This window comes from Balaenoptera musculus, chromosome 5 (assembly GCF_009873245.2).
Source record: "Balaenoptera musculus isolate JJ_BM4_2016_0621 chromosome 5, mBalMus1.pri.v3, whole genome shotgun sequence".
In the NCBI taxonomy this organism is placed as follows: Eukaryota; Metazoa; Chordata; class Mammalia; order Artiodactyla; family Balaenopteridae; genus Balaenoptera; species Balaenoptera musculus.
The window spans coordinates 97,473,842-97,486,330 of record NC_045789.1 but is presented as its reverse complement, the minus strand read 5'-3'; the positions used below and the strand labels follow the sequence as shown (position 1 = coordinate 97,486,330).

Below are 12,489 nucleotides of genomic sequence, written 5' to 3'. Positions count from 1 at the left end.
ATCTGCCTCCTAGGATTGTTGTGCAGATGGTTAAGATAATACATAAAAGTGCTTCAAACAGAGCTCAGCGAGGACTGGCCGGTGTTGAATAGACAGTTGCCTGCTTTCAAATTTAATTATATTGCTCTTGCTTTCCTGAAGTGTCCAGCAAGGATCACCTCCTTCAGAAACTCATGTAATCATTTCAACACTGCTAGTGTGAAAGAGAATAAGGGGATATAAGATCATTCTATATAGCTATAGAGGGGCGTGTTGAACAGGGAAGACACAGGCCCAAGTCAGAGAATCTGAGCAGAGTCGGGTGTCCTACTGGGTTGTGCTTCGGGAAGCTCCCCTGACCACTCTGGAGCTGTTTCCTTAATTGAAAAAATCATCATCATCTCTACCTCATACGACTTTTGTGAGTATTGAGGTGATGTATGTGTTTGCACTTTTTTGAAATGAATTTCTATAAAATATTGCTATTACAGACAAATAGTAATGAGTGACTACTTTGTGCAGAAATGTGACCCTGGGAGTAGGCTTACAAAACAAGCATAAACCAAAGTCCTAGTCCGTGAGGGTTTTATCATCTATGTGCTTATATGACGAAGATACATAATATAATTAGTGATCCAGACAATATCATCTTATGCATGCGTAATAATCCATCACTTTATCTCTTCATCCATCCAACCATTTCAGCAAGAAACACTGATATAATGAAGCAAAAAATTATGGGTTAAAATTAGAAAATAGAAGAGTAATTACTATGGAGAGTAGGATCTTGAGGGAGCCACTTAAGATTCATCTTATATGTCTCCTTTAAAAGTTCTGAGCTAATTGGGAAATGCACAGGAATCAGAGAGGGATGCAGATTTCAGTTGCAACTAAGGATAAAGCTGGACAGCAGGAGGCTGCTTGGACACAAGACCAATTGGGCTTCTGGCTCCATCTCCCAAGTGTTCTGTCCCCCCATCTAGAGAAGGGCCCCAATGAGTTCACCACGTGGACTGCCACGGAGAACCCACGGGGGCAGTGAGCAGGCTGTCGGGAAAGAGCTGAGAAGGGACAGCTAGAGGCCACCGGTTACTCTGCCCAGCAAAGAACTTGGACCAATGGATCCTGGGCTCCAGTTGACTCTCTAATCAAACAGTCTTCCTTCTCTTTTGAGAAGGAGCCAGTGGGGATGGGAGAGTGGGGAGAGCACAGAGAGTTTCCTCCCAATACTTTTGAGAGGGGAGACCTTCCTATCTTGTGGGCAGAAATAGGAAAGTAGAGGAAGATAATAGTTCCACTACGAGGGGCTGGTCATCCTGCATCACAGAGCAAAAGTTAGAGAAGGGAGAAATCTAAAGGGGCTGAAGTCTTCCAAGGTCATTTCATAGAAAGTTAGGTTTCGAACATAGTAAAGCATAGAGACTCTGCCAGCGTGCCTAAGAAAGAAGCAAAGGTTATATTAGAGGTTATAAAGAGGTAGGAATAACCTCTTTGTTTCTCCTACCTCTTTGTTTCCTACCTCTTTGTTATTCCTACCTCTTCGTTTCTCCGTAACAGAGTGCCTATTAATTTCACTGTTGATTTGTATACCTGTCTTTTTTTTTTTTTAATGTGTTTATGGAACTTTCTAGTAATTCAAAAAACAATGCATTACTTTCAGAGTTAATTTTTTACAGTTCTATTGATTTACTAACTTTTACCTTTTCTTACATTTATTCAGGTCTGTCTAATGCCAAAACTCATTTTTTCTCCCCTCTGTTCCATGTAATAGGCTTGCCTTTAAGAAGCAGTGTTAAATGCATCTGGCCTATATTTTCAGTCTAATGTCCAAACATACCTTATATCTGGGAGTTTTGACACGATGCAGGAGCAGAGAAATAGATAAACAGGCAGTGATTGTTTTATTTATAGATCGTTAATCTATCTTCTCTCTCTTTCCTCCACTACCCTGAGAGTAACGAAGGGCAAATACTGTTTTATTCCTCTTCTAACCCTCGCACTTAGCAGGAAGCCTGGCATGTAGGAATGCCTCAGTAAAAGTGTGAATTGAATATCATTTAAATGACTTAGTTGAGCTGAATGGATCTAGAAGAAATTCCTTGTTTTCTACTCCTCTCCTTAACTCGGCTGTCTCTCCTATAAAACAGTAGCCCTCTTAGCGCCTGGCTTCATCCTGGCAACCAAATGATGGAAAACCAAGTCAGTGTGCCGGATCAGGAATTGGCAATTCCTTGAGCCGTTAATGGAGCTTGATGAATTTACACTTCAGAGCTCTCAGGTCTGATGCTAACCCAGCAGGACTGACCAAACCCATCCCGGATGGGAGTCAAGCCTGGCTCTTCTTTGATTAGACTGCCAATTCAAATGAGGGAGTGTATGTCCTCCCATTAGATAAATTAGGAGGTTTATTTAGAAGGGGGTTGGTATTCAGCCCTCCTTCTTTGAACATTTTCCTTAATTACAGAGGGAAAAGAAGGAGTTTTTAAAAGCGAAATATTCTGCTGCTCCTAAATTGAGATTCTTTTTTAGAGACCATTAAAGATAGAGAAATGCAAAAAGAGATTAGATATTGTGCAAAGAACAAAGTTAAACCTCAAATGAGAAAGATTGCAATTTAATACCTCATAAGTAGTAACTAACCCAAAAATAAAAAATAAAAATTCCAAATGAGACATTGCAGGTAAAACATAAACAATATTATGCAGTTTGTTAAGCATAATAACAAAGTAAGTTTAGGGTTGCTGAAAGCAGTTCCAACAGCCTCCATCCTTCCTTCTTTCCTTCCTTCCTTCCTTCCTTCCTTCCTTCCTTCCTTCCTCCTGCCTTCCATCCTACCTTTCCTCCTGCCTTTCTTCTTTTCTTTTTAATTCTTTCCATCCTCAACTGAGTCTACTATATTCTTAGTTGTGCTAAACTCTGGAAACTCAGAGGTAGCAACATTCAAACTTGGCCTTAGAGAGACTTTGTGCCTATGGGGGGAGACAGAAATGTCATCAAGTGTTAAATGCACAGTGATTAGAAGTCAACGTGGCATTCCCAGGGACATATGTGTAGCTGCCTCCTCTTTTTTCAAAACTGCACACTAATCTGAGGAATTTAGCATAATTCCAACCTCCTTGTTAATCACGACTTGATAAAACTATCACTTTCCCCTTCCACTATTCTCAGCCATTTTTCACAGAAGCATTGGTTCCCTACTGTGTAATGAGCACTGCAGTAGTCAACACTCTTTGGGTTGCAAGTGACAGAAACCCATTGCAAGCTAGCTTAAGCAAAGAGAGAACTTGGTGGCTTACAAAACTGGGAAGGATCTGGAGATAAATCACAAAATGAAGGAGGGGCTTTAGGAACTAGGACTCTGGGACTGGGGACTCGGTGCCAGCAGGTCTCTCTCTCTGCCTCTCTTTCTTCTGCTTCTCCTTGAGTGTTGATTGGTCTCATTCTCTCCTGTTGTAGGCAGGCCAGAATTCTCCATGTGTTAGGACCCTTGATAACCTAAGCTTAGAAACTCCAGAGGAAAGGGATCATATCTTTCCCCAAGGTTCACATTATCAACACCAAGGACAAACTAGTCAGTTTTAAGTGGGACATATGCCCCCCCACCAACCTCATGTCCTAGAGATACACCCAGAAGATGGAGAATGAGAAAGCTTCCCAGAGAAGACCAGAACAACAGCTATAGAATCTACTGCAGGCTCTGGGCTGGATTCAGGTTCTGTTGCTACTATTTTCGCAGGACAGATATAGAAACTTTTATTTTAATTCCACCAATGATTGTTCTTTTTCTGTCCAACCTTAAAAATTTTTTCTCCATTGGCAAGCAACTCTGAACACACTGAGAACATCAGCAGATAATCCACGTGCATCACCTCTGATAGTTTTCCACTGAAGACTGAAGAATCAAATCAATTTTGAAATTAAAATAATATACCCTATAAATATTATTTATTTTTAGGAGAAATTTTTTGTACTGGTTTCATGATAGTTTTCAGAAAAGAAAACAGATACAACAGAAAGAAAGACAAGGAACTAGAGGTCTTTCTCCCTAATAGGAAGAGAGTTGGGGGTCTTTTGAGCAGTCTAACACAATGCCCACCAGGAGTCCTGGAAGCTTTTTCACTTGGTTGAGCTGAGCTGAAGGCAGAGACCAGCAGCAATCATTTAAACATGGGCTAATGAAGATTTGGGGGAGGGGACACAAAGTACAGCTGACCTAGGTAACATTAGGACCATACTACCGACATTACTTACTCATACTAAGAAGAGTACAAGATGGAACCTGAGGGCCACACCCTGAGCGACTTCAGAACTCTGCAACCCATGGTAAGAGGAACAGTAAAGCAAGGACCAGCAGGAGCCAAACAATTAGAGAGGAATTTTCCGTTAAGTCTGTGGATTGATGTTTAGTGGTACACATCTTTGTGAGGTGGGAATTTTTTAATTCATCCAGGTGGTCAGTGTGACAGTAAGACACAGAGTCACCACATGCAGATTAAAAGCCTCTAACACGAATGCAGGTTATAACTGGATACTTTTGCTTGAATAAAAGAAAAGAGATGGGCCTCCATTGTTGCGGTGTGAAGTGTAAGGATATTAATGTCAAAATTAGGACTTTGATAAGGTACAAAATATTGGAATATGATCCCTGTAGGGATGGGCTTTCCTCCCTGTAAATCCAAATGGAAGTTCAGTTCAGCATATTTTGGAAGGTACTGAGGTATAGTCAATGCATTCTTATTCAAGCATAGCATATTTGTAAACACATCCCAGTTTTACAAGAACATTTTTAAAAAATAAAAAATCTATAGGTCTTCTCATCAAAGACAGACTTAATGTTATTTTATAGAAGAAACTTGTTCTCTTATGAAAGCATAGGGTACACTGTACAGGAGTCCTGTAGGAAATCGTAAGTTCTAAATATATATTAATTGTCTACTAATTTGGGGGAAAATAAGTATGAAATTGAATGGCTAAAAGGAACTGTACTCATATATCCTTACTCGTGAATACTGGTACAAAGCAGGCAACAAGACAACCCAACAACAAATTTACTGGTAAATGAAGACTCATGTTTATATGCTTTACTGTAAGTGCAAATATTGGTACTATTTCAATGACTAATAGTAACTGAAAAGCAGATCACACTATATAACAAATGTGAATACATTTTTGGACATGTATACATGTACATACACACAGTGTGGCCTCCGTTTTCCGTGCTTAGTCTGATGGGGAGAATGTTAGGATCTTGTGATCTAGGATTCTAACTCTGGAGCCCCCTCTTCCAGTTTCCATCCCTCCCTCTGCACATCTCAGACGTCATCCTTCCTGCCCCAAGTTATAAAGATCACACCCCATTTTTCCCCTTTCAATCTATTGCTGCTCGCAGACAGGCCTCACTATGTTGTAGGCAACCAAAAATGTCTATGGAATTGTTGCAGGAAGGGGGACCCCTTCCAGGGCCCAAGCATGGACTCTTGTCTAATGGCCAACAGTTCCCTAACAGAATGAACCAGGTGATATGTGTGAAGTGCTTTATATGATGCCTAGTGACCTACAAAATGCCAACTGGAACTTTTTCCTCAGCCTCCCATTTGTACGATAAAAAGATAGAGGCACGGAGATGTGTAGTGACTTGCCCAAGGTTCCAGAGCAAGTTAGAGGTGGAGCCACAGCTAGAATCCAAGGCTTCTGGCCCCAGTTCAGCATCTTTACATAATACCATGAAGACGAATTAAATGAAGAGATTCCTGAACACGTTACCCGCAATTAACATCGGATAGACGCTTCACTTCTGACAAGAATATTTGCAGCTTCCAATTTACCTCATAACTTATAAATAATACATTTGGGCCACACAATCTTTTCTAGATAACATAAATAGCTTCCAAAAGCTCCTCTCTGCAAAGGGGAGGATCGAGTGAAGTGTGTCAAACCCCACAACCTGACTGTAGTCAATGTCTAGGACAAGGAGAGAACATGAAGACACAAAATCAAAAAGGTGTCCTCCCCACCTTGGAGCTCTGCAACCTCCAAAACTAGATTCACCTACGAGCAGCAGTGATCAACATAGAATATCTTGATGAGTTTAAGGAAGAAAACCAGAGATTTATCTGACACACTGTACACCAAGTGATCCAGGAAAGTCCCAGTGGAAATTTCCACTCCTGTTTTCTACACACTCAGCTGCCCCAACTGTCTCTTCCTCTGTTATTTTGCAGACTGACTTTCTTCTTCCCAGGAAAACTAGGTGCCAGCATGAAGCTCGGTTCAGAATGTTAGTCTCTGGCTGCTGTCTACAAACTAAAAACTTCTCCACGTGGAGAGTATATCTATGATCCAAATAATGGTCAGTTTGGATTAGAATCTATGCTTCTCTCATTAAAAGAATTTCAAGGTCACCAGCTGCAAAACCCAAGATTTCCAGGAAATGGGATAGTCGCATGACAAAGATTAGGGCTATGACTCAGTAGAGATAAACCCTAAAAGACCTAGGAAAGCAAGATTGAAATTATTTCTTTTCTCACTCCTTGTCCTTCATTTTACTTTTCAAGTGTTCAGAAAAGGGCAGGCCCCTAAAACCCCAGGGAACAGGGAATGGAGCAAGGTTCTCCTGGCTTGATTAGGGTAGGAAATATTTTGCATCTGACTTTTCCCATTGCACATCAGATCAGTATCTAGGAAGTGCGTTAACTGTGTTCCCTCTACACTCTGCTCTCTTTGGCAGGCAGTAAAATACATCCACAGAAGTCAGCATTTGATTGGATCTGGAGACCCTCCTGGAAATTTCCAACTGGACATTGATATTTCGGGTTTAATCTTCACACATCATCCCTGTTTTAGCCGAGAGCATGTTTTGGCAGCCAAACTGGCCCAGTTATATGACCAGTACCTTGCAAGACGCCAGAGACACAAGGCACAATTTCTTACCGACAAGGTACCCGTGATCTCTTCCATGCCAATTGTTGAGGGGGTTGGTTCTCCTAAGGAGCCTAAACAACAAAAATACCTTCTAGCAGCAAATGCTCGTGTGCTTCCTTCATGTTCCCTCTGTCTAGGATGTGATGTGTTGACCTACCTAGAGGCAAAAGAAAGGATACGACCATGTACATTTAACGTGTGCAAATTCAGTGGCACACACTTGGTTGAAAGAACGATTCCTGCAAAAAGAGCAAGGAATCTCACCCACCGGCAGTGGGTAGCTGTGTCTTGCTTACATGATCTCATATGATGAGACCATTCATGGCCTGAGAATCTCTGTGTCCTTAGAGACATTCTCATTGTTATATGTAATTTACCCTAACATGGTACCTAAACAAAAGTCAGTTGTTTCAACTGATGCGTAAGGAAATGTCTATCCATTTTGGATTTAATTCTAATGTGACACTGTCCCGTGGAATTTCCATGGGTAGCTTTGACTATAGACAATTTTTGCCCTGATTTTAAAACCTTACTGCCCAAATAAGAGATAACTCCACAATATCTCCTCCTATAAGTCTATAATTTTATGCTCTCTATATATCACAAGAATGTCATTGTATGTCCAGGCCCCAGAGAGACCCACCCCACCCCCACCTTGAAAGAAAACTTGTTTCTGAGACAGTAGAGTAAAAGTAGCATCTGTCATGAGCGGCTGGATCTGGGCCACAGAACAAGGATGGACACACACAGTTCTTTATTATTCCTTTTTTTTTTTTTTTTAAAGAATAGAAGCAATAGCCCTCTGTCAAAATTCACTTCGGTGAAAGCATGGAGACGGCTGGATGCTTGCACATCCCTTCACAGGTTGCTGACATCATTTTGCCCTGGAGAAGTGGGTGGGTCCAAGCACATCACTTGTAGTAAGGAGGAGAGCTTCTAACTCAGATCTTGTATCCATATCTTTTCTAGCTCCAAGCTCTAAGAAATGCTGTTCAGATGGGCCTTAATCCAGCAAAGACTCCTAAGTCTCTCGAAACAACCCAAAAAACCGTCAATGAGTATAAATCTGAAATTCGGTGAGTAAAATCTATCATTATAACTACTGCTTTTTTTTCCCTATACTTATTGAGAGTTTATTTTTTCAGAGTTTTTCTGAATGCACTGAATACATTAAGCCAAATGAAATAACGAGATATGTCGATCATATTAACACCAAATTTGAAGTCCAAAAAATGAATGAAGATGGGAGGGGGCACAGGGGGAATAGGGTAACTTGCACACTCTGCTAGTGTAAACAAATATTGCTACAGCCACCACTTCAGAGAGCAGCTTGTCCAGAGACAAGCAAGGAGTTGAAAATGCCAGCAGACTAGGACCCGGCAATTCTGCTTCAGACACATGTACTCCAAGGAGCTGTGTGCGCATGTGCACCAGACACGTGTGCAAGCATTCCACACACCGGACATGTGTGCAAGCATTCCACAGCATCACTTACAAGAGTAAGAAGCTAGAGATAACCCCACACCAGAATGAACCCATCTGCTTCAATCTTATAATGAACGTCCCTCCCACAGTTAGAAGGACCAAATTAGATCTGCGTATATCATGGATAAAATAGTGTTGAATGAAAAAATCCAGTTGTCAGAAGAGACTCGCTGTGTGATACAGGTCACAAGCCCTAAACAGCACGTGAAACAATACTCATGTGTTCCAGGTACACACATGTGTGTTACATACAGACGGAAAAGACACACATGCCAGTTTCTTCCTCCAGGGAGGGAGAGAAGGGGATGGAATGGAGAGGTCTTCAAATGGAACTCTAACATTGCAAAACAAACAAACAAACAAAAATTCTGAGTAAATGTGAAAAAATGTTAGTAAGTGTCATATTATTTATTATATGTGCTCTTCTATATCTTGAAATTTTTCATAATTAAAATTCAAAAATTAAAACCCTGACCATTGCCAAACAATAAGGAAACATACAATGTAGAATGTGAACATTTATTCTAGAGTCCTATTTCTCAGGGAAAATCATGGTTAACAGTTTTTTGCTGGTTCTTCCACATATATATACATGTGTGTATACATATATATACACAGATGTGTTTATGTGTATATGTTTTACTTTTTTAAAGAATCACATTGCATCTACCACCTTGCAACTTGCTTTTTGATGTAAAATGCATCTGAGACCTTTTCCTATCGTAGTACATCTAGGTCTACATCATTGTTTAAAAGCTGAACATTATATAGATTTTACATTCCCCATTAATAGGTGTTTGTATTATTCCTATTTTTTATTACTTTAAATTGTACTCTAACACTCCTATATGTATATATTTGTGTACCTGTGTAAGTATTTCCACAGAATAAATTCTTAGAACAGGAATTAATAAATCAAGGGGTTTATCTTTTTTAATTTTTATTGGAGTATAGTTGATTTACAATGTCATGTTATTTTCTGCTGTACAGCAAAATGAATCAGTTACACATATACATATATCCACTCTTTTTCAGATTGTTTTCCCATATAGGTCATTACAGAGTATTGAGTAGAGTTCCCTGTGCTATACAGTAGGTCCTTATTAGTTATCTATTCAAGGAATTTAAATGTATACTTTTCTCTTTACAATCTACCCTTGAGTTGGAAGTTCTCCTACCAAAGTGAAAACTAGTGATGTTTGTATACTGTAGTTGTAAAAGTATGAAGAGTATGTTTAAAAATGAAAATTCTTATTTGTGTTAAAAGGAAAGCATATATCCTCCTCCTTGTGAAAGTAATTTTTGTTTTAGTATACACTGAGTAAGAAAAAGTGACAAAAAGCTACTCTGGATACAATGAAGGTTTGATATGGAATTGCATTTATTAATCAGTATTTGAGAAACAGTGGCAGAATTGTGTGTGAGTCCTACAGACCATGCCAGGTGGACCCATGGATCGCAGACCCATTGCAGACCTCCTGCCACCCCTGGAGACGGAAACCACTGAGATTCAGCATTTCTGATGCAGTGAAAGAGTGGATTTTAGTCCTTTACTGACTTTTCACGTGGTGGTAAAGCCAATTCTAAGCAGGTGGTCTGTTCCGGGATATCTCATCAAGGGGACCTGTTCCCTGAAGCCCCCTGGGAGCTGCTGATGGGCCGCCTTGGAGCCCACCCCTGGGTATCTGATAGGTCCCAGGTTGGGGCGGCTAACCTCAGCCAGTGACGCATTTTCCATCTTATTTTCCGTAAGTGGCATCATGACCACATTGCTCGTCCTCTGCACTGGAACCAGGCTGTATTTAGAAAGGAAACATGGGTGTTTGTGCAATACAGGGGGACACTTTATTTAACCCTCTCCTGGATCTTCACCCTCACATACGCTCAATCTTGAACAAATAAAAAGTCTAGGATCTCAGATCACCATCCAGCTACCGCTTTATCCCTGTATTTCCCTTCACAGCCAAACTTCTGGCAAGTATTTACTAGTAAGTATTTTAGATGTAAATTTGGTCAGTACTGCTGTCTCTACTCCCTCCCCTCCCCTTCGCTGTCCCGTCTAGCCTCTTTCCTGCACCCACCTTTGCCCTGAGGCTGATCTTGCCACAGTCCTGGGGAACCTCCGCGTTGCTAAGCGGAAGGGGACCTCTCAGCCCCCCTGGTACTTGGCATTGGGCACTGTCCCCACAGGGTGCCCGTTGAGACATTCTCTTCCCTTTACGTCCACGCACCACCCTCTCTCAGATGCCCTCACCCCTCTTCGGCCACCTGTCCTTCCCGCTATCCTTTGCCTAATCTTCCTTCTTTGCCCAGCTTCTAAATGTTCAGAGTTCCTCCCAGGACTTTTTTCTTTTTAATCTTTTGTTAATCTGCATTTTCTCCTGAGATGAATCCAGTCCTGTGGTTTTAAATATCATCTAGATGCCAGTGTGGCTCCCAAAGTTTCACATCTGGGCTGGACTCCTTTCCACACTCCAGACCCCATCTACATCAGGCTTCAGAAAAGTGTTACCGGGCTCCCTAATCACAGTTGCCTTTTCCTCTTCCTCCATAGTCTGGCAACAACTTGTAGTTAAATATTCTTTCGTGATTCTTTGCTTCTCTAGCTCATAGGTCAAATTTTACTTGCTAAGCGTTCTTTTTAGCATTTCTGAGAAACTATCTTGTCAGGGACTAAAAAAGGAAGTAGAAAATATATCAGAAAGGCTTAAGGTGTCATATAACTCAGTAAAATAATTTTATATTGCACTTTTTTTTAAAGGAGGCAGGGGAGATAGCTGCTAAAGGCATAAGAGAAGAACAGACCACTTGGTAATGACAGATAATATTTGTGGACCACTTACCAGATGTCAGACATGGTTCTAGTATTAATTAACTCGCTTACTCCTCCCAACAACCCTGTGAAATAAATTCTGTTATCATCTCTACTTTACAGATAAGGCATGGAGAAGTAAAATAGTTTGCCCAAGGCCAGCTAGAACCAGGATTTAAATCTGGGTATCTTGGTTCCCACATCTGTGCCCTTAACCAGAATGCTTTACTGCTCCTCAAGAAGAGTGTTTCTTATTCTAGGTCATTGCCTCCTAGCTTTTTTAAGGTCTTCCGAGAGTCCCAAATCTTGGCTACCCAACCACCAACTGGCCACCAGCTTCTGCCTGCCACCTTCCTTTTCCATGACGCCGATTGAATGATTGGAAACCTAGAGCTCTGTGTTTCTCTGTACTGTCTCCAGACTAAGTCATCACAAGTACAACCAACTTCCAGACACAGGCCTTCCTTCTGGAGTTCAGGAGGTCATGATTCATGAAACACTGTGGCTATGGTTTCCTAGGGCACTCTGTCAGTCATTTATCTATGTGTCTATCTCCTGAGCTAAGCTATAAACTCCCTGAGAACAGAGACACCTACTATCTCCTAGGAACCACTTCTGAATCCCCTGTAATGACACCTGATACTTGCCCAAGAAAAAAAAAATCTAATTAATTAACTAACTAATGGCATAATAGAGTACATTTGGATTCTGGACTTGGCTATTATTTGTAGAGGGGGCTTAAAGTAAGGCATTAAATAATTCCCAAACACTTTAAATAATATCAATCACAGTGAAAGCATTTTCACATGAAGCCTCTTCAAAGCAAGCCAAAAATATCGCTAATCTGGTCAGCACTGAAAACTCACCAAGGGATGTAGTAACATTACTTCATCTCCTAAATGTAGGACTGGTGATTAGTGTTAACACAGGCAGACTTTAATATACTTGTTAACTGGGACAGCAACATACTTTCCTGTTTATCATAGTTTAGTCCATGAGAACTACGTTTACTGGGCCCCTTATTTTCATAACTTCAAAAGTGGCTGTTTAAGATTACACAGTATTAATGAGAATTTTAAATGGTAATTTAGTTTGATTGAAGTCAGATTCTACTGGAGAAAACAAAATCAAATAACCTATAAAAACAGACCAGCATCCTATTGACTTCAAATTTGCATTCATATTTTTGGTTTTCTAGTACTTAAGAAATATCATAGCTGTGAAATTAACTATACAATCACTCTAGCATTATTAGTTTCTTTTCCTAATTTGCAAACACACCTAAATAACTT

The 12,489-nt window shown here is 40.6% G+C and overlaps 1 protein-coding gene across 2 annotated transcripts in view; it reads left to right on the top strand.

The window, feature by feature from the left end:
- CC2D2A (coiled-coil and C2 domain containing 2A) overlaps window positions 1-12,489 on the top strand; it is a 134,586-nt gene that overhangs the window by 50,700 nt on the left and 71,397 nt on the right. For both annotated transcript variants that reach the window (XM_036853360.1, XM_036853358.1), the window contains exons 12-13: window positions 6,707-6,916; window positions 7,870-7,976. In XM_036853360.1, the coding sequence (XP_036709255.1) occupies window positions 6,707-6,916; window positions 7,870-7,976 (317 nt within the window). The remainder of the gene's footprint in view (window positions 1-6,706; window positions 6,917-7,869; window positions 7,977-12,489) is intronic.